The 23,063-nt window shown below is 39.9% G+C and overlaps 1 protein-coding gene across 2 annotated transcripts; it reads right to left on the minus strand.

Annotated features, from left to right (window-relative positions):
• Window positions 1-832: 832 nt before the first annotated feature.
• On the minus strand, window positions 833-22,543 carry st8sia3 (ST8 alpha-N-acetyl-neuraminide alpha-2,8-sialyltransferase 3). Of its 2 annotated transcripts, XM_063463689.1 has the most exons (5): window positions 21,603-22,543; window positions 14,874-14,903; window positions 10,389-10,508; window positions 8,722-9,279; window positions 833-6,489 (listed from the first exon to the last, which is right to left on the minus strand). In XM_063463689.1, exons 1-5 carry the CDS (start codon window positions 21,854-21,856, stop codon window positions 6,207-6,209), a joined length of 1,245 nt encoding a protein of 414 aa, XP_063319759.1. In that variant the 5' UTR covers window positions 21,857-22,543; the 3' UTR covers window positions 833-6,206. The 2 variants fall into 2 exon arrangements, with proteins under 2 accessions (XP_063319759.1, XP_063319760.1); XM_063463690.1 differs by lacking the exon at window positions 14,874-14,903.
• Between the last annotated feature and the right edge of the window lie 520 nt (window positions 22,544-23,063).

Raw genomic sequence — 23,063 nt, forward strand, 5'->3', positions numbered from 1 at the left:
CCTGTATAGCCTTCACAAGAAACTGTGCGCCTGACTTTAGGTTGGGCTTTATAACTCACATGTTACACACACATAAAGGAATTATGTGATGATGGTTGAAAGAGAGTAGGGTCCCAAACATCTGGATCTAAAACAATTTTTAAAAAATCCAGTTGGAAATGTTATGCTGAAGGAAGAGAGAATGAGGCTTCAGTTTAGAAAACTCTGGACTCAGAAGTGTGCTGCAAATCACTGATGCCATGACTTTACTTGGTCCGAACAGGTTGAATCATTGTCACTTTTACATTATCCTTATGGTCCATGCCAGACTGAATTCAGTGATTAAGCAGTTGTGCTAAAAGTTGAGTTTCTTTGTGGTGGTTGCACTTACTTTTCTCAGGCTTCTCCGAGAGGAAACCCCAGAGCCGAAAATCCAGTGCTCAAAAAGTGAGTGAATCTCCACACACCTCCAGATTAAAATGTCCAAATTTACATCATCTAAAAGCGTATTTACAGCCTAGTACCAAACGGTTTGGCCTAAATAGTTTCATAGTTTTCCATAGTTTTAACAGGGTTGTTGTTTGTTTTTTTAAAAATATTGTTTTATAAACATGCCATTATAATCCGCAGTAATTGTAATTGTGTTTATGTTTGTCATGTTTTATGGTAATCTTTATGTTATAATTTGATCCATCCTTTAAGTACACCTAACCTCATTTTGAGTATGAATCTCATGTCTTTTGCCCGAGTGGAATGATTGCACAGCATACATCTTCAATGACTTTAAAAAACAAGATTTGGATGCAAAATTTGGAATTTATTTGGGTTTTTCTGTAATCCACACAGGGTCACAAGTAAACATACAGCCTCAAATATATACATACATTCACTTAAACATGAGGCTTTTGCATCTTTGGCTTTCTTGTACTGTTTATGCATTTCGTGGGACAGACTGTCAAAGGAGACTTTTTAGTTATTCCAGACCTGGGCTGATGTATGAGATACTGGCAGGCTTCAAAACTATTCAGGTACCCATGAACAAGGCAAGGATTTGTGCACAGTTCAGTCACCATCGCAGTGCACTTTGAAAACAGCCCAGAAACAAAGAGTATTGTCTAATTAAGCTTTAATCAGTGATTTGATTGCACTTTGACAGGTAGAGCACTCACAGTGGCCGAGTGAAGTGGACTTTCTCAATGTCTGAGTGACTGAATACGCTTTTTTATCATTAAATCAAATATTCATTATATCAAATATTTCTATTTGGCTTCTATGTTAAACATAAAGCATGTGACACATAAACTCTGTGTAGATACACAGCAACAACAAAAAAACAATTAGAAAACAAAATGATAAAATTGTAATAACTCTGGATCAGAGACACGGGCTGGTGGAATGAGTTGCAGTTTTGTTGTTTAAGCAGAGGTAAGTTGGTGCAGGGTTTTGTATCCATCCACTCATTCACTTTCTACCACTCATCTGATTCAAAGTAGCAGTGAGACTGAAGCCTATCAAAGCTGTCATAAGGCAAACGATGGACCCTGGACACGTCGCCGGTCTGGTGCAGGGCTAAAAGAGAGATTTAGAATCACCCATTAACCTAGCATGGATATCTCCGAACTGTGGAAGGAAGCAAACAGAATGAAGAACTTCCAAAATCCCAGGCCCAGGATATTCCTGCTGGGAGGCAACAAAGCTATCCACTGCATCTCCATTTGTTGCCCTGTTTTGCATAACAGTTATAAAAATTTCACTGGAAGGCAATGATGTGCAGTCACATCAGCGTTAGACGTGTCGACATGTGATGGCACACGGACCTCCGTGTCCTCCCTCGTGTAGATTAAAGGTCACTGAGCGAGTTTTACTCTGTGCGACGTGGACAAATCAGTGTTTACTGCTGATAACGTTGTGCATTTTCTGACCGAGATTATTATTCCCACCACAGTCAGCAGCTTCCAGCTTTAGGATGATTTCAGTTTGTGCTGACTAAGGAAGGAAAAAGATGTTTTCATCTTTTTAACAAACAAAGGAGAAGAAGACACCACTCACATTGTCAAACTGATCATTTAATTCATTTAATGACTAAATAATGAAATAAATACAGAGTAGATATAGTTTCTTTCAAGTACTGGATGACTTAAACTTATTATTGAATCTACAGCATATTGTTTATGATATCTAAAAGTGGTTCTAGTTTATGTTATTCCTGCACGAATCTTCCTCCATTGGTCTCTGAAGACATGGACGTGAATGGAGCCGGTCTCAGTTTCATTCACAATGCGAAAAAATACATTCTGTAAAAGCTGTTACCTGATATTTTACTATTATTTTACACTACAAAAATAAAAGATGACAAAAGAAAGAAGAAAAAAGACAAAAATAAAACATGAGAACATCTTGTAAAACTCAGCTCAAGTCAGAAAATAGCATAACCTTCACAACGACAATCTTTATGTCTTTAATTCCCTAAAACATCATATTTAATCTTTCTGGAATAAAATTTTAGGACACTAAAAGGAAAAATAAGTGAAATCCAGCAAAAATTGAGCTGCAGATTACAAAATTAGTCCCAGTTTCCCTCATTTCTGCAAAACACAAAAAATTTAAAAAATTAAAAATCCACAAAGACACAACTCTCCCTTGGAGATAAAAAGCATGTAAAAAAAAATTATAATTCATATTTTATGTGCCTAAAAACAAAACATGCTTATGATGGAATTTCTCTCATGTAGCATGTGGTGTCTTAAATCATCTCTAATTAACTACAAATGTAAAAGTATTTGATGGATTTGTAAACACACATACACAAAAGCAACAGCAAAAAAAAGAAAAAGATTAACATACCACAAAACACTCAGGGAAGTAATGATAAAAGAAGTTTGTACAACTGTACCTGTTCACAAAAACCTGAGTATGTGGATGCAAATAAGTATGGAAAGCCAAGAGTGCCAAAACTTTTACATCGATGGTGGATTTTTCCCATGAAATGAAAAGTGCCTCCTGGGATATATTGTGAAAAATGTGCACATTTCTGTAACAACTACAAACAGGGATTAATGACAGTAAGAAAATTGATATTTTAATTGTCTTATCTTTGTGCTTGTTATACTTTATAAATACAATGAACAAGCCGACAAACAAAGACTTTGTTGTGTAAGCACAAAAAAACCCTTTATAATAACTTTATCTTATTTAGCTGTTTGCTCTCAATGTTAAAGTCTCAAACTCTCCACAATTACATCAACAAATAAGCAACAGAGTCTCGTGCCAGTCACGACCTTTAATCTACCGATTCTTGATCATAAGTTAAGGTTAAAACCACTTCAGACTCTCTCCATTGTCTTACTAGTATTTTCTAACAGTAAAGGTTCAAAATAACAGCGTCTCAATGGACCCACCAGTGGTCAGTCAAATATCTGGACTTGCATCATCGTCATTCTTTAAAAAAAAAAAAAAAAAACAATATGGAAGAGGGAACACATGTCTTCCTGCTAAAATGAACAACCTGTACATTTACCAGTGTTGTCCCTTTACACAAAATAAAATTAAGACGTGATTTAAAAAACTAATAAATAAACACAAATATAAACACATCTTATTCTTATACTATATTTTTAAACTCTTTCCATTTACTTGTGGCAGGTTCACTGTTTTACTGAGTAACAAGGTAAATCTAAACACCACTGAGGTAATGTTACCACACAGCTCATTTTACAAAACAGCAAACAAGAATTTTAACATTGTGTCGATGGTGCTGACGATGCTAATTCCCTCTTGAATGTCTTCGTGGCTCAGTCTGATTTTTTGAAAGTCTGTAAAAAGTCTCGTTGTTGCTGGCATAAAGTGGTGAATTGTACGAGGCCCAAAACACGATGCTAAAGACAAGCAGCTAAAAGGTTCAAGTGATGTAAATTTCATTATCAGAGGGAGAAGGCGAGGCCCCGTGTGGTCATCCAGGAGGCACTACACTACAATGCCACAACTTCTATCAAAGTGGACTTGAATAAAATATAATAGGAACTATTTTCCATGTAAAAGCAGAAGAAGAAGCTTTGCTGATGCATCTTAATTTAACTTTTTATTAGTCACCTTAAATTAATGTCTTTTTATTTCTTTCTAGCTGGGCTGGACTCTTAAACTGCATTTAAAAAAGCTGGACGTAGCTTCTGGGTCCATACAGAAGTACCTTAAATCTACATTACTTCTAAAAGCCAGTCGGGGGCAACTTCAGCAGTTCGGCTTTCTTGTTTTCTTGAAGTGAACACTTTCCTGATGACTTGGCTCAGTTGGTAGTTTCAGGTTATACTGAATTTATTTAAAAAAAAAAAAAAAAAGTTAATTTGGTAAATTAGCGTCCTTGCCTCACTAACCAACTGTGACATCACAATTTCCATCATTTAAATACAGTCTGTGGTTGAACTTTACAGATCAGCTGGGATTTGGGATTGTTTGTAATTGTGATTATTTAATGTGATTATTGATTCAAGAATCATGCATTTATTTAATTTAATAAATAAATAAATAATTTTAAATTCTTTAAACAGTTGGAGAGAATTGAATTGCTTTTGACCACAAAGCAAACTCTGCTTTGTACCAACCTGCCTTTCAGAGCTTCTAGCCTTTCCTAAACCCTGTCATAACTAACTTCTTCTACAGAAATCTTATTGACCAAAGTAGCTCTTTTCATCATCTTGGCTCCATCTCCAACACTTAGTGGCTTGTGCAGAAGTAATAATTTTAATCCAATTATCTTGTTTCTCCTAAATGATATTCAAAAGAATCACTCAGCCCTACTATCCCTATGAAACGTATAGTTATTTGTTTTAAAAGTAGATCTTTTAAAGTGACATTTACTCCACGGTTTATCAAACCACTCATACACACAAACAAATAAAAACAGCAGGGTAGAAACGGGAATAAGGAATGATCTAATGAGACTAAAAGGAGAAAGAAAAATGGATTTACATTCATCAGATGGACACAAACTCAGATAGAGTTAAGTGAATATAAAAAATACTACTTCGTTTTTGGAGAGTGAAGTACAAATGCAATAAGTTTTTTCATACTTTAGTGCTTGTAGCACAGGGCGTTTATACTATATCATACCTGCTGCTTAAATAAACAAAAAAGAGACTTCTCCAGGCACCGAATGCACCACTGTAGGATCTACTATATCCTTTCACTGTGCTAAATATAGAGACTGAGCGCTCTTATATATATAGCACAAAAGCAGACATGGCAAAAGGAAAGACTGATAATGATGTTGGAGCTGTCAGGTGGAGCAAAGAAAGTCAAACCTGGTACCTCCTTTTGTTCTCCTTCGTATGTGGCACTGTGGAAGTTTTGAAAACAGAAAGATATGTAGTCTGATAATGTATCTTGGTCAAAGGCAAAATACTGTGTAACTTGATCTCATCATCATCTTCATCAAGCTTCATCTTCTTTTCTTAATATGACTCTAATGTGCAAAAATAAAATCTAGGATATTGTCAGGACCCTGCATACATCCAACCTCCAGACTTTGTCAATGTGGTCCCTGACATGCGGATGATCCCAGCATTGTTGTTTTCAGACCAAAAACAGCAAAGAAACCAAAGAAATAAAAAATCCAAAATGTCAGAGCTCTGAGTTTGAGGGTTTACCAAACCCCAGCGCCACACAGCTGTTTATCATAATATATAACTAACGTAAGACAGCACTTTGCAATTTTTGGAAAACAGCCACAAAGTCATGTTTTTTGCCATGCCTGGATCTATGTGCTTGAATCTGATTGGCCTACATGCTGTCATTTCTGGATGGAGCTGTTTTATGTTGCATGTGTCTGCATTAGTTCTGTGAAAGACCACGATTGCAATTAAAACGCTATTAAACGATTCAGCACTGTGACACTCGTCTGAAGACCAGCTTTTGCATCACAGTCCACCTTTCTGTGGAAAAATGAAACTAAACGCAGTGCTGTTCAGCTGTAGATTTATGAGCAGTAGAAAATTAACACACTGCTTGTTTATTGAGCTGTCACAGTTCATCTTGAGCACACGATTACGAGCCTTTGCTCAGGTATCTCAGGCTGATCTCCACTGCACAAACTCAGCCTTACAGTCAAGCTGTTGCCTTTGACTGAACGGCACGGGTCCCAACTTTGCTTGTCTCACCCTTTCTGTAATTCCGGCCAGTGGAAGTGCTGGATGGGAGCCTGAAGGAGCACGGTACCTGCCACAGTTTTATCCCTAAGCACAGTGGGAGAGGGAGAGCTTCAGCAGTCCTTCTGTGTGCATCTTGTAGAGGAGTTTAAACTCGGCAGGCAGCTGGTGGGACTCCTGCCACTTGGTGGTGAATTTGGTGCCCTTCTTGTCGTAGTAGTGGTAGGGGAGCTCTTTGCCTGTGTTCGGGTCCCAGCCAAAGGGCCAGAAACCGTACAGGTGGATCTGGTCACACATGGAAGAAGCCAGCGTGTACATCAGAATGCCTGTGCTCAGGCGCTTCGGCGACAGCTGCTTGGTTTTCCAGTAGCTGTGGAGTATGAATGACAAGAGACTAGTCACAGATTAAATTAATAAGTCAGGCACTCACAACTTTATTTATTCACTCTTAAAGTGAATTATATCACTTTTACTATTAAACACTTGAAAAATGCTATGACCTAATATCTAAGTGGCAAATAAATGCAAAACGGTTATTAGAATTAAAGAATATTAGAATCAAAGATTTGCAACAAACCACTGAGTTTATCTGTGACATGTTTTTTCCTTGTACTTTTTTTTGCAATGTTTTTGCTGTGTTTTGATCCTTTTTAGCATCGACTTCCTACTTTTGTTCCTAATTATTTCCCCCTTGTTTTGAACAGTTTAGGCAAAAACCTGAATTTTGGTAAACGGAGATAAAGGAATCATCCTGTCCACTTTTGTCTGCTTTTTTCTAGAAATCATTCCCAAAAATTCTGAAAATAGGACTCTATTGATAGGACATAATCTGCTGAAGCTTTAATCTGGCAGTTTTGCTCTGCAGAATCACAAAGGGGGAAACTCTCCAAACTGGCCTAAACAAAAGTGTCTTCAAGAGTCCTTACAGCGCTGAAAGCCGTCTGAGCTGCTTAAAAGTGGTAATTCTTCCAGAGCAGGTAGATTTAATGGGATTGGTAAAGATTAGACTACTGTACGGGCAGCCCTATTCTGCCACTACAACACTAAGAACCCAACTTAAATCCCCCTCTCTCCACACACACTGTTACAGCTGTGTGCCATACCTTTCACTAAATAGCTGTTTCCTTATAATCCGGCTTTGGAGCCTAAATCTCCTCTTTTGCCATATAGAATACAGCTCAATACAAAACAGCCGCGTGTCAGCCAGTTTCTGCTAGTTTCTTTAAACAGGATCGAGGTGGATGAGGGACATTTAAAAACACAGACAGAGAGAAAGCAAAAACAGCTACAGCCTTTAAATGCTAAGAGACAGGGACGACCAAGCTAACCGGGCGGAAATGAAGTCCAGTTGTGAGCATGTCCACTTTTAACAAGCAGAAAGCACCGAGTTTGATCAGCTGTTAATCTTAATGAGCTATGCAATAAACTCAGAGACCAATTCTAGTACTGGGCTGGACCCCATTTTACCTTCAGAACTGCCTTAATCCTTCATGGCACAGATTCAAAAACATACTGGAACCATTCCTTTAGCTTTTAGTCTATATTGATCTAATAACATTATCAATAATGTGAAACCCTAGAGATGGTTGTTTGGAAAAAAAAATCACAATAAATCAGCAGTTTCCAAAATCTCAGAGCAGCCCGTCTGGTACCAACAGCCATGCCACGTTCAGCATCAGATAAATCACCTTTCTTCCACATTCTGATGCTCAGTTTGAACTTCAACAGGTCACTTTGACCACCTTATGAAATGTGAGTATCATCATAGGTAAAAGGTAAATAATTACCAATGACAAGACATATTTAGAAAAAAGTTATCTAGTAAACCTACTGTTCAGGTTGATGATGGAGATTTCCTTGTCAAACAAATCAATTAAAGACCAAAATCCAGAAATTAATCTATCAGCCAACAACCCTACTGTTGTCCAAAAACTATTAAAGTCATCAATAAGTCGCGTTGTTGGACTGAAGAACATGTTTCCTCATTACTGTGAACACAAATATGTACCCTAGAACAAAATTTGTAAAAACTCAGCTACAACCTCAGAAAATAAAAGGCCAAAACTGCAGTTCCCCTAATGGCCACTGGGGGGTTATATTCAAAAACAAATCTGTCCACACAGACTCCTGACTTAAAACCATCCCCCTATCTTCTTAACCATTTATTCCCTTCAGGGTATTCCACACAGAAATGATGGCCAGTCCTAATTTGGCCAGTCTTGGCCATCAGGGTTGCCTCCTTATGCAGCTCTGCTCCTCTTCCGGCTTGGCTTTTTGAAGTCTTCATTAATGTGAAACTAAAGTTGTAGAGTTTTTGTTTTTATAACACAATGAAGAAAATACAGTGTACGTCACAGACATACAAATATAAGTGCAAATTCCTCATCTGGAAGAGGTCCAGAGGTGCACAGGGAGAAGACACTGAAGAGGAGATCAGCCAAATTTATATTAAGTATACATCTTTATTTTTAATGAGTAGAGTTATGAAATGTTTTACTGCTACTAATGACATAGTGATCACATATGGAGATGTGGACTGATGACATACTAGATATTAATGATGTAACACCTGGATGTACTTTAATAGTCTGCTTTTTCTTACTTGTTGACATATTTCATGATGTTTCCAGGCCAGGCTAGCTGGACCTTGAGCTGACCTCTATGCTCCACAAAAAAGTCCACCAACGTTCTCGTCACTGTGGCCGACGTGTGGAAGAAAAACGCCGGGATCCACAGAATGGCGCCATCCAGCTTCTTCAGGCTAAGGAAGAAGTTATTTCTGTCCTGCACAGTTAGTAAGTTGTTATAGTATTTCTCCAGGATACTGGGGTTAAAGGTCGTCATGTTGGTGCGACGCCCAACATCTTTTTTAAAGATCTCAGTCGGCGCAAAATTGCAGCGGAAGACAAAGTCGTATTTCTCAATCTGGGGACCACAGCGTGAGCCAGTGAGGATGCCGCTGTTGCCAATCACAGCACATACGTTATAGTGCTTGTTGAGGATTGGTGAGACCTCTGGGAGGAGAGCGCGAAAGTTCTCACTGATGGAGAAGACGTATTTGTGGCTGGAGTAGTCATAGTGCATCAGCTGACCGATTCGGACTGAGTCTCGAGTCAGCGTGAAGTTGTGGGGTATGTCAATGTACTGAGAGATCTCCTTCCTGCAAGATGGAAATATATTGCCTTGTTAAGATTTTTTTTAGCTACAACAGACAACACAGAGAAAGTCAGCCAGGTAGAACACTACAAAAGCATGTGTAGTGAAAGTGTGCTGGGAGTTGTTCCAGGTGGACAAAAATAAATAAATAAGACAAGGTGATGGCAGTAGGACTGGAAGTTGATATGTAGTCGATCTTCAGGAAGAATGGAGCAGAGCCTCCACCGTGACATGCACGGCTCATTTCGTGCACCAGTAAAAGACATATCTATGTCCTGAATTTGAAAAAAATCATAATTTATTTTTCACTAAAGAGGGATTCAGTGAATGCGCATATGAAACTGGTGGGGTTCGGTACCTCCAACAAGGTTAAGAACCACTGGACTAAGCCCATAAACTCATCAAGAAACTATTTACTGAGGAACATGGATTACAGTCACTAGCAGCAGTCCAAAGCGGTGGTTAGAAGGCCAATTTCCCGCAGACTTCTATAGGACCAAAAATCTTTCTTGCAACCACAGGCATCGCCCCCTGTTGCCATTAAAAAGAATCTTAAGAGGTTTAAGGTATATCTTCATTGGCTGATAGTGAACTCTACTAAACAGTTAGGAGTCTGTTGAGAAAAGTGCCTTCAGTTTTAGAGCAGGAGGTTGTATTTTAAAATGTGACTAAACACTTAACTGACTTAAGTGATGCTCTAACTTCAGACTTCTTTAGATTAGCATCAAACTTCTGGACTTTATTGTGACTCGTTATGACTACACATAGCTTGGACTTGTATGTTTTTGTATTGTAGAATATAGGTCAGTAGCAGCCCTATCCACAAAGAAAAATTTACTAGATGAATTTTAAGTTCATGCTTTTATTTAGCAAAAAATATCTTGCAAGTTTCAAAATGGTCCACAATCAGTAAACAGAAGTGATACTGGGCTCGGATTCAGTGAAGTGTTTCTGAACAGCTACCCAAAGCTTTCACTAACACAAAAAATGTGGCAAACTTTTTCACAACTAACACTTGCTGTTGGAAGTGCTAAAAACATGTTAAGTTTTCAAGACCATCAGAAACCAGAGCAGAAGACAGTTTGTGTGTGTGTGTTTTTATGTGTGTTCTACCTCTGCTGGTTAAAAGCAGTGCTGTTGTGCCTCCATTTAGATGAATTCTGCAGGTCCTCGCTGAGAGCGTTGGTCAGAGAAGTAAAAGCTGGATCCAAATACTTCATCGCCAACTGGGAGCTACACAGAAGAGGCAGAGACATGTCAATTAACTTGGTCCTCTTTTTAATAAAAGTAAATCATGCAGTTGCACTTGGAAATATTTTATGAAGCATTTTAGCTTTTTGGTAAACCACTAAGCAGCTTTGAATATCATCAAATGGACATAATAACAAAAAGTCAGGCAATCAGGCAGGTTTTGAACAAGCCAGGATATAAACACATTTTTATTTGGTAGTAAAAACTGTGGCTTAGTGGCTTCTGAATGAAACTAGAAACTGTACAATAGTACAGCAACAGTCTGAGAATAAATATACTAAATACACTTTTAGTGTGTCAGAAATATTCATCCTATGCATCTCTTTACATGAAGTTAACAGGTGTGTTTTTTAAGAATAAGCTAATTATTAAAGAAATCTTTTTTTTTTTTTTTTCAAACATGCATATTATACCGGTATGAGTGCCCAAGTATTTTGAGATATTTTTTTTTTCATCTAGCATTTAACACTTGCATGCTGGTCAGCTTTGTGCTCTGGTGGGTCCTCAGCACCATTCAGACACCAACAAGTGCCTTGAACTGCAGCTGGCGACTGTACATGTTGTTCTGCTCTGGAGAGAGAGTGTCCAATACCACCAACTACAGAGTGTTGCCCAGTGATCCATAAAAGGTAAGGAGCTGATGCCACTACGCTGAGCTCACCAAAGCTGCAGAGCAGAACATGGATTACAGTCACTAGCAGCAGTCCAAAGCGGTGGAGTTGGAGCCCATACAGAGAAGCAGCTTCTTGCACTGTTATGTTGTTATGTCTTCTTGCACAAATTATGCGAGGTGTGATCAGAAAGTTCTAAGGTAGTCAATAAAAATCAAATTTGAACAATCTTTCCATCAAGGTCAGCATAACTCCTTCTACAATAAGCACTTGATTTCTTCCACTGTGTCAAAACTTTAGTCATTCCACTTTTATTTGCATTTTTAAGAAAGTGGATGAAGTTGCAGGGATGCAAATCTGGCCAGTAGTCCAGTTAATGAGTAGGGACTGCACTGATATGGCCAAGCATCTTTTGATCGCACCTCGTGCATGCAGCATACATGCCAGCCTTTCTTGCTACAGCCACAAATATTCAATGATATTTAGTTGAGCAAATACCTGGAACCAAAAATGTTGAATTGTTTAAAAACCTGTCTGATTGTCAGCTGGTGTTTTTTCACAACTTCTTTACAGTGATGTTTTAATAAAAGTAATAAAAACAATATGGCTAAAACTATTACATGAAAATATAAATAAGACAGGAACTGTAGATGGGAACTCTCCAAGAAGCCATTCATAAATCAGATTTTGTCTTTTTCTCCACAAAGCTAAAATGCTTCCAAAAGAAATTTTCTGAAATGTGCAAGACTTTAAAGAGCTATTTTGCAAATATCTATCATTCTGTTCATTTGGAAATCAGCTGCAGTGAAAAACAGCTCATTCATTTACACTCAGCTCAATGTAAATGCAGACTTTCAGTCACTTTCCTGCATGCAAATCTGGTTTAGTCAAAGAATAAAGACTCTTCGGGGTTCTGTGGAAAAATGAGCAATAAGGCCAAACAGTTGCATCAACTCTGTCCATCTTAACAAGTTATTCATAGTGACACTGAGGAAATATTGACTGTTCAGCCTAATACAGTTTCATTCACTGTGTCTGTGTTTGGGATGCTTTTAAAACACTGATCCACATCACTGACAAAACAAACGTGTTAAGATGAACATTTTTATTTGCAGTGCAAAAAGCCTCAACTTTAATTTCTCGGTAATGATAATCGTCCTGAACATTTGTAATAAAACCTAGACTCAACAAAGAGATTCATCAGGTAAGTATTTTAAATGAATTTCTATACACCGGGTTTTTGCAATGAAGACTTGACATTTTGTATATAGTGAATTAAGCCTAGACTAAAACAAAAATTCAATGAAGGTCTCCACTGGAAAGTTTTATTCCAAGGCTTAATCCCTGTCTGGGAAAACTGAGTCATTAAGACTAGTTTCCTGCCACAGACTAAACTTCAAAATGTCAAGATTTTAGGTCTCTAGTATGACATAGGCAAATAATATTTGATCAAATACTATTTGAAGTCCTTGATGTTTATCCTCCATGAAGAACCAGGTTCGTGCAGGTGACTGCATTAGGACAGTCCAGAAAGCAACAGAGGTAACTTGGACTGTCCTACCAGGCAAGCCAGTAATGACTGGTTGCTAGGGAAAAATATGCACTCCCTGACCAGTTGGCATGGAGTTGCTGGAGATTTTTGAAAGTCTATAGCTGTGTCCCAAAACGTAGGCCGCATCCTTCGGAGGACCCGGCCTTCGCCGTCTACGTAGGCCGCATCCTTCGGAGGACCCGGCCTTCGCCGTCTACGTGGGCCGGGTCCTTCGAAGACCGAGAAGGCCAGAAGTGCGAGGCTGTGAAATGGGACAGTCTAGCCTTCAGATTTGCTTCACCGCTGTCTCTGTGGAGTTTAATAAACTCAGCCATCTGCTCCTTGCTATCTAAAATATAACAGGACACTGGCGTAAATTCTCAACCGTCTCACACTTCTGTTTAATCAGTTTTCTGTTTGACGTTTATTCAGCTGTGTGAAAATCCCGGAGGAACCCACCCGATGGATTAATAAAGTTTTATTTAATCTAATAACTTTGATCTCAGCCAAACCGATTTACTCCGGAACAAATAAAACACCGAAAAAAGCCAAACAATTACATTTTTAAGTTATCCGAGTGACTTATATATCATGTTTAACCTGAGTAGCGAAAGACAGCGGGGGTCTGAAAACGATGAAGCCGGGAGTCCGCTGCTCTCGCCGGCTCGAGTGACCATTGAACCCCCCGGCTAGCTATCGAGCGGGTGGGTAACAGACGTCTCCGAAAACGTCAGAGCACTTTTGCAAATATGCGATGTCTTGATAAACCAAGCAGATATTTAAAGTTTACACGGCTACTTTCTCGTCTGAAAATATGTTAAAAGTTTATTTTGTGACCCAGAAAGAGTAATAAGAGTAATATTAAAACTTAGTAGCGGCCGCCATTGTTGGAAACTGAAATTGGCTGAGCCGCGCTATTTATTCTGGGATATGGTGGGCCACGAAGGACACACCCGATCCATCCTTCAAATTCGGGGAAATGAAGGACGCATTTGTCAGCCGCATTTGAAGGAGTCGACGAATTGGGACATCTTCGTCGCCTGGCTGTGACGTAATCGGCCTTCAAATGTGGCCTCCGAAGGATGCAGCCTACGTTTTGGGACACAGCTTATGACTGCTTTCTTCACTAGCAGATGGTTGCCTGTAGTTTGAATGGAAGACACCAACCTGTCTGCAAACACTTGCCAACTACTCTCTGAGCAGCAGTGAAGCTAGACAGTGCAACACAAGATTTCCACAGCAAGTAGCTCTGCATATTTGTTTTGTTAGACTTTAAAACCAGATACCCTTCCTGACATAACCCCAAAGGAATTTATGTTTCCTTCTAATCTTAAACCAGAGACCTTTTCCATGTTAGGCTAATGTGTACCCCACTACACCATATTTTATTAATACCATGCGGGAAATTGGTACTAATAGTTAGCAAGTATTTACAGAAAAGTTGGCATCTTTCATGCAAACTACAGGCACCAATCTGCTAGCAACTAAAGTAATCATAACGAAGTTCTTTGCAGCCACCTAGTCACTTGCCACCAGTTAGAGAATGCACATTTTCCCCTAGCGAACTGGTGGCTCGGCCTCTATGTCTGTGCAACTCAGGCGTTGCTGTAGCATCTGCCATTTTAGCAGACAATTTTTGCAGTTTAGGAGTTGAGTCTGAATCAGCATGAAATACAATTTTTACCATTAAAGCTCTACAAACTGGAGGTTGGAAAGGATCTAAGTTTGTATGTAAGACTTCTTATTTTTGAATGTATTTAGCTGTGTATGCTCAAATTATAATGCTCACAGATTGCAATGAAATGCTGAATCATTTTGCAACCTCTGCTTAAACTGAATAAGGTTACAATATACAAATATACATCTAATTTTTATATCTATCTATCTATCTATATATATATATATATATATATATATATATATATATATATATATATATATATATATACACATATACAGTACATTTCTTCATGCCATGTCAAATTCAGAACCACAACATTAACAGGGCTCAAGTGAGCATTCGGGATCTTAATTTTGATTTGATTTGAAAGATGGTAAGTAGGCTGGCAGGTCAAGCTATAACAGCAGTCGATTGACATACATATACCCATTTGATACATATGTGATTGACATAAACCCGGTTATAAAAAAAAGAAAGGATTGCACTGCATCCTTCCGTTTTTAGCATCAGCACTCTTTATTCACCTCAGGTCAGGTTTGCGAGGTGGCCTCTCGCTGCAGGAGGGGCGTGAAACAAAAAGAAAAGATAAATAACTCACTCGTTCTTCATTGACATTTCAAATGACACCCTTGACTTTGGAGCTGGAGACCAGGCATGCAGAGGCTGTAGTGCGTTTCAAATACTCACCACAAATCATCTAAATGGCTCAACAGCACATTTATAACTGTGACAGCAGTATCAAAAATAAGACCTCCAATCATCACACACAACAAAGCACAGATTTAAACAAAATACTTTCACTGTAATGGGAAAGTGAAAACAGGCATTTTCAATCAAGAACAGCGGTACATGATTTTGTTTTTTTCTAAGAAACTTCCGCATTGGCAAGATGGATTGGTTACAAGAGTCTGAAAGATGTTTTTAACCCTCTGATGTTTCAGCGAGTACAACTAAGAGGCTGGTACATGTGGTTTTGAGTGAGATAGCTCTTGATTGAGATTATATCACATGTAGACACTATGCAAAAAAGAAAACAGGAAGGGAGCACTTTGGGAGCTCCATAACTATAGCTCCCTACATCTAGCTATGTTTGTTACTGTATACAAAGCAGGTGATTTGAGAGATAGCTTGAAACCTTGAGATTATTTATATCTTAACAAAACAGCACATCAGAATGATTTACTTTCAGAAGCTGTGGCATTGCTTTCATTCCTCTTCAGAAAGAAAGCAATGAGAAAGCTTGCAGAAACATTCGCAGCAACCAGTGACATTTTCTGCCTGATTAAGATATAACAGCAAAGATCATCATCACTAATATCATTTGAATTGTAATATTTGTTAATTTATTGGCAGGCAGAAAGTCCATGACATGGACTAAAACCTTCTCCATCCAATATGGCTGCACAGTGATCAGAGCAATCACCAAGTTCCTGATGATAAATTAGCGCTCACGCTGCAACAACATGACAAGAAACTTGTCCACTAACAAACTGCTTTCTTTTAAAAATGCTGCTCTTTTCCACATCTAACTCACTCTGAGCGTAACCTTGGCCTGCGATGGCAGCAAGCGAGGGGGAAAATTATTACAGGCGGGAGGAAAATGAATGCGGCACTCGTGTTGTAAATCAAATCAGCCAAGGACGGCCGGACGGCCTACAGAGCCCTCATCAGACCAGCCCTGTTTGAACATCGCACTCCGGACTTGACCCAACATGTCGGACAGCAAAGATTTACAGATTTCTGTGGAGCTCAGCTGCACTGTCCCTACTAAAACCTGCTTCTTCTTTTTTCTTTTTCTTTTTTTTTAGCACAGGTGATTTCTGCCATCAGTCTTTGTGAAAAGCAGCTCCTGATGTTTTCTATTCATATTCTAAGATAAATGACTGTCTGCTGCGTGACTGGACAGAAAAATGTCAACACCTTTTTAAGTGCATTAGACCTACTGATACTGCAGTTTATTGTTTCACACACACTTGTATATTTGGTGACTTTTTTTATCATTCTTTCTTAGTTATATTTTTATCCATCAGGTCTGTCAATCAGTAGCTGCTGACCAGCCATCCCCGGTCCACACCAACTGCTGGCCAGGCCACTGTTGTGGTAGTCCTCGATATATCCAGGTTTTTGTTTGCTACTTGTATGGGCTCTAGTTCTCCAGCACTGGTGTGAAATCTCACCAACCGGCCCAAACAAAAGGGACAAAAAGGGGGATGCACACAAATGCCAATTAAACTATTTCAAATTAAGGAAACAAGGAAAGAACTTAAACTAACTGGTGTGTGTAATCAATGCAATCAGTGGTGTAAATGATTGCATGAGTAAAGAAATGGTGTATGAAATGTTGTGTAGTGTAGAAAATCAAATAAAAGACCAAACAAAATCCAAAAGGTGGCTGAGGGAGGAGAACCACACTGAGGGCTTAGAGCACTGCCAGACTGGGCCCAGGTGGCGCCAGTGTGACTGATTGGAAGCAAACCACACCGCATCTCCAGTGTCTAAAGATGAGACCTGCCACACAACAGGCTGAAATGAAAGTCTAAGGAACCAATCAAAACATTAAACATAAGTGGCAAAAGTTGCTGGGAGTCCAGTTTAGAAAACTGGGCACACCTGGCCACCTCCAAGGTCTGGGCTGTGTGGACCACTTTTTGTTCATGGGGTCGGAGACAGAGTTTTAGCTCTAATCATCAAATCTAAGACGAATGAATGGTGAAAACTGGAAAGGAGCTATGCAGGAAGCTATGCAAAGCTGCACAAAGAGATGACCTTGAAGGGGACATCCCCCAAATTAATCTCAGGTTTTTTCACTTCACTTTTTTATGAGCAAAGTTTCTGTACTTTTGCATCAGAACTAATGCTAAAAGGAAATTGTGCTTTCAAATGCAGTTTTCAAATGGAGCACTATAAATATTTGGACAGAGTGTGTGTGTGTGTGTGTGTGTGTGTGTGTGTGTGTGTGTGTGTGTGTGTGTGTGTGTGTGTGTGTGTGTGTGTGAGAGAGAGAGAGAGAGAGAGAGAGAGAGAGAGATGTCAAAAACTTGTTTAAAACTAAAAAAAAACATTATTTGAATTTTTTTTATGGCCAAATTTGAGACAACCTCTCTGAAAAATTCCAAATTAATCACAAATAACATTCAACCACTAAAACATTTTTTTTCTTTTCAGGAAGTAAGTAATCAAGTAAAACTGTAATCTTGATAAAATAATAATAATGTGCTTTACTATTTTTAGGTGTACATTTGAAATTTCAGGGATAGCAATAATAATATTTTAGAATTAAAAATATAATTTTGATTAACAGCTTGTGCACACAGGTGTATTGATGGTTACAGAAAAATGATTTTTGGTAATTACCACTACTGACAATTTAGGGCAGCTGTGGTATAAACTTTACATTTGTTGGTGGTTTAATAAATGTGTTAAGCACTGTATACAGGAGACAGCTTATTTATTATGATGTTTTAATTTCTGCACAGATGTTTCACTTTAAAAACTTTCCAGCGGCTCACAAAATACTCCCCACCCCCCTTACTGAATGTGAAACATCTGCAAGAAGATCAGCTTAACACTGAAGAGGAGAGATAATTTGGAAGCTACAGAGCAGCGAGTGTGACATGACTGATGACATGTTGTTGTACTGATGGAATTAATGTTGTGGAAATGCACTTTACATCGTATTTAGACTGTAAGTTCCTGCAGTAAATGTAACTCAAGCTAATCCTTAATGTTTATAATCAGTCTTTATGAGGAATAATGTTTTAAAGACAAACCTGACAGTAGCTGTAATACTGGCTTTTATGAGGATTTACCTCAATTTTGCCACTTTTATACAATGAACACATTACTGGCGTAGAATTAGTATAAAACCTGGAAATTGGAGACAGATGAGGTCAGATCTGAGAGAACTTTGTAATCTGAGTGTGTCTGCATGACTGATGACTAAATAAACCACTTATGATGAACCCGCTGATGTCTTTGGTTCATATATTAGCCAGAAGTTCTGCGCAAACACTAGGAATATACACTCCTTATTAGGTACACCTTGATATTGTAGTTTGGACACCCCTTTACCTTCAGAACTGCTTTAATTCTTTGCGGCACAAATTCAACAAGGTGCTGGAAAGATTCCTCAGTCTCTGAGCTTTGTGACATTTTGCGTTATCCTGCTGGAAGCAGCCATCAGAAGATGGTACATTGTACTTATAAAGGGATGGTCATGATAAACAACAATACTCAGGTGGACTGTGGCGTTTAAATAATGATCAGTTCATACTGAGGGGCCCTAAGTGTGGCAAGAAAATATCCACAACACTATTCCACCACTACTATCACCACCATCAGTCTGAACCATTGATCAAACACAGGACGGATCCATGTTTTCACGTTGTTTACACTAAATTCCGACCGTTTCATCCAGACACTGCAACAGAATCCAGACTAATCAGACAAGTCAATGTTTTTCTAACATTCTGTGCAAATTGTAGCCTCAGATTCTTCTTATTATTTGAGAGGAGTGACACCCTGTCTTCTGCTGCTGGCATTAACAAGGTATTTTCACCCAGAGAACTGCCACTCTCTGGATATTTTCTCTTTTTCAAACCATTCTCTGTAGACCCTAGAGATGGTTGTGCAGTTAAATCCCAGCAGATCAGAACTTTCTAAAATACTCAGACCAGCCTGTCTGACAACACAAAAACCATGCCACATTCAAAGTCACTTTATGACCTTTCTTCACCATTCTGATGCTTGGTTTGAATTTCAGCAGGTCATCTTGATTATGTCTACATGCCTAAATGCACTGGATTGCTGACATGTAGCTGGCTGATTTAGATATTTGCATTAACATGTAGTTGATTGGGTGTAATAAAGTGGCTGATGAATGCAAATGGGTTTGGGTTTTTTTATAAGAGCAAAACGTACGTCTTCCTTCATTAGAATAAAACTTATAAAAGTAAATGAGAGTGAGAAGCGCTGATCTAGTTTACAGCTGTGGGATTAAGTGACAGATGCCCTGTTTTTCTTCAGGCTGACACACACTCACACTGACTGGAAAACACACTGACGTGTACCACATTTAGATCGGTTTATTAGGACAAAGCTGTCTCCTTATTCAGTGGGGGGAAAAAACGCCTTCCACCAGTGATGAGTTAGGAAGCAGTCAGTGTCATTCTACGGTGTATTAACTGCAAACTGATCAATAACAAACGGACACTTTGATAGAAAATGTTAAGCTGAACAAACTCTGCAGTGTTTTGATCAAATTGCCACCATCATCTGTTTTCACCTAATCAGGGGGTGATACAGAAGTCCCACCTGCACTTGCAAGTACAGGAGTAGCATTAGCAGTAAACAGGATGTACCACGCTGTGTGGGCCTGTGGACCCCGTTTCGGCTTTTCTTAGTTTAGTTGACCTTAGAATGAAGACGGGGAAACTGGGAGGCTATAAATTTAATCTGTAGCAACATCTGTAGTGAAGATAATTTTAGATTTTGGAGGAAGAGCATGCTGCTATTTTTGTTAAACAGTTGCTAGAAACTGTAGCCTTGACTTCCTGGAAATTTAACAGAAGAGAGAGGAAGTCATGCTCCTGGTCTTTCACATAGAGATAGATGTTCTCTTTTCAGTTATATAAATATATTCATTACAGATCTCATGTGGGTTTTGTTTTTGTTTTTTTCAACTTTAGGGAGATATGCCAGCTGTTTCCTGTGCTGGCTGTCAGTCATAAGTGGCATTAATCTTATCACATAAGAGACAAAACAGATAAGGTGAGAGCAGTTTATAAAACCCAAAACTGAGAAGTCGCCTCAAGCAAGGGAGTTGCAAGGAAGTTCAAGTATCTTGGGATATTATTCGCAGGTGATGGGAAGGTAAGTGGTTCTGACTTCCAGAAGAATCTTAAGTACAGCGGCTGCTCCTGCATGTCAGAAGGTACCGGCTAAAGTGGGTATGGCATCTCAATAGGATGCCTCCTGGGCACTGGGGTGAAAACCTGGGGTAGTCCTAGAACCCTCTGGAGAGATTATATTTTGCGTCTGGCCGGGGAGCACCCCAGGATCCACAGGAGAAACTGTGGCTGGAGAAAAATATGTCTGGAATACTGTCACCTGATGGATGGATGGATGGATGGATGGATGGATGGATGTTTTCCATATGTCAGTTCCCAGACAGTTACAGACCAATGTTAAAAGTAGAGGGGATGCTACAGAGCTAAGCATGACCATGAGACATGTTCCTTCCATCAAATTCAAAATGAGCTAATATGTTTCTTATCCAGTCTTGGATCAGTTTAAACATTAGATTAGATTTGTGTTTATGAGATTTGTAAATCATGTTATTCTTTTTTTATTTACACTTTACACAGATTCACAACTTTTGGGGAATTGGGGTTGTATAACTGTGTGCTTTAACACTGGGGTTTCCCGTCACTATAAATCAGGATCTCAAGTCTAAACCGGAAAACAGTGCAAGACAAGCTAGACTTAAGAAGTACAACATGTACTAAGTAAAGGTCACCTGGGTGAGTTAGAGTATCTTCTTTAATTTGAATTCCTTACATTAATACACACAGCTACAGTTTTAAACAACAACATGGACACTCTCTGAGACTGCTGAGTCATTATAAGAGTTCTGTTTCTCGTGTCTTTAACAATGTCCTTACTGGAGTTATTACTTTAGCAAAACCCAAAAGACTGGAGTCTCTCCTTAAGCAGGCTGACTCCAAAGTCAGCAGTTACTTAAGTAGGAGGAACTGCAGATTTTAGCACTTCCTCCTTGGTTACACTGTTTTAAATGCTTCCCCTCTGACAAAGACCCACTGCACTGATTTACTAAATTACTGAACCCAAAGAGGAAGTCATAAAAACTGCAGTTATTCATTACTCAGAAAAAAAATTAAATGAAACATGTAAAGCTCAAGTGTGTGGACACAAAAATGAGTGAGAAGGTTAAGGTGCAAAGATGTTTAAGTGTATTAATTCAACTTTAAATTCGTGGACATTGTTTACATTTACAATGTAGGCTATTTACGGGAATGTGGTGTCCACATATTTCTGGACATTCTGGAGTGTAAATTATGGAAATGAGCTTGAGTGAAAATGAAAAAGCAGGCAGGCCTCACCCAGCAGAGAGGCCTTCGCCTGAGTGTGACCAGCGCCTAAAAACGGTTTCCTACTGATGGAAAAATAAAAAGCAAACACTCAGCTGCTGCGATCCAAACAACCTGCAGGTCCACAGCCTGGCCTGGACTCACCGAAACCCCGCGTGGAACATGTACATCCTGGGTCCGCCGTTGGGTCCATATCTCGGGGTGCTGAACAGGAAGTCCTTCTTGATGGAGACATAGCTGATGAGAGACAGGATGAGCAGCGCCACGCTGAATATGACGAGCCCCAGCGCGCTCACAAACCGTACCATCCTGCCCCGATGGAGGAGGCTGGCCCTCCGGCCCAGAGGATCAGGAACCGGCCAGGACGAGGAGAAAGCGAGCACCCAGGCGCACCGCATCAGCGGCACGGCGACGGCGGGGACGCGGAGAGGACGAGGCGCGTTTGACGCAGGTCTCAGAGCCCACGCGGGGAGGAAGCGCAGAGGCAGGGAGTCGGGGTTTCATCTGCTGCGTGCGAGCGGAAAAGTACCGGCTGCGAAACAGGAGTGCAGAAACACAGGAAGGCCGCCAGCAGAGCAGCAAGGACGCGCACACGCGGACCTAAAGACGCCTTCCATAGATGCCGTGCAGGCTGTAGGGACGCGCGTTTGCTGCCAGTTTCATCAGCTGAGCGTGATGCAGAGAGAAAGCGGAAGAAAAACCCGCGTGACGCACTGATCGTGGATGTATCCCAGGATGGAGAGGAGGAGGGAGGAGGAGGAAGAGGAGGGGGTCTTCCTGCTGGCGTGCAGGATCAGATTACAGTTTCATAACCTCGAGGCAGGAGATGAAGCGGCGGCTCGCGGCATCCTGCAGGGAGGAGGTGGGCGCTGCATCCTCGGCGTCTCTCTCTCCTCTCCTTCTCTCTCTTTCTCTCTCACTGGCAGTGTAATTAATTAAGGCCAGGGTGTCGCTTTAAGGAAGCGCAGCTCGTGTATCTGGTAATCAGATAAACAGCTCCAGCAGCATCCGAGGCGGAGCTCCGTGTCCTGATGGAGGCAGAGATGCGGAGAGAGAGCGAGCAGGAGAGAGGAGGCAGCTGAGGCGTAATATATCGGTCTGTCTGTAGACGCAGATCTGCAGACACGTGACAACATTTCACTGTTTTCAGCTCGTGACAAAGCAGCCGCCAGTTTAGACTGAGTGTTGGTCTGCTACTGCGTAGACTTTCAGTATTTGTTAAATAACAGAATACGTGACTCATGAGTTTCTGCGAGGGTGTCGCTTCTCTCCTCTGCTGCAGTGCAAAGGGTCACTTGAACTCGCTGTCCACTCAATGTGTCCTAAGTTTGGGAGTTTCTAAACGCATCACTGGGAGTTTTAATTTCCTTTTCTGACACACGGTCATGTGCAGGACCGCATGATGCGTGGCTACTTTAGAAACCTTATGACATGAATCCCAAAAGTTGATTCTGTTCATCTGGACGTAGCGTTTTCAGTGGGAGAAACGTTTCGTCACTCATCCAAGTGACTTCTTCAGTCTCAGCTGACTGCAGGTTTCCCCAATCTTATAAACAGTACATTTGCATAATGACTGAAACCAGCCCACTGAAGGAACAATGGGCT

This window comes from Pelmatolapia mariae, linkage group LG20 (assembly GCF_036321145.2).
Source record: "Pelmatolapia mariae isolate MD_Pm_ZW linkage group LG20, Pm_UMD_F_2, whole genome shotgun sequence".
In the NCBI taxonomy this organism is placed as follows: domain Eukaryota; kingdom Metazoa; phylum Chordata; class Actinopteri; order Cichliformes; family Cichlidae; genus Pelmatolapia; species Pelmatolapia mariae.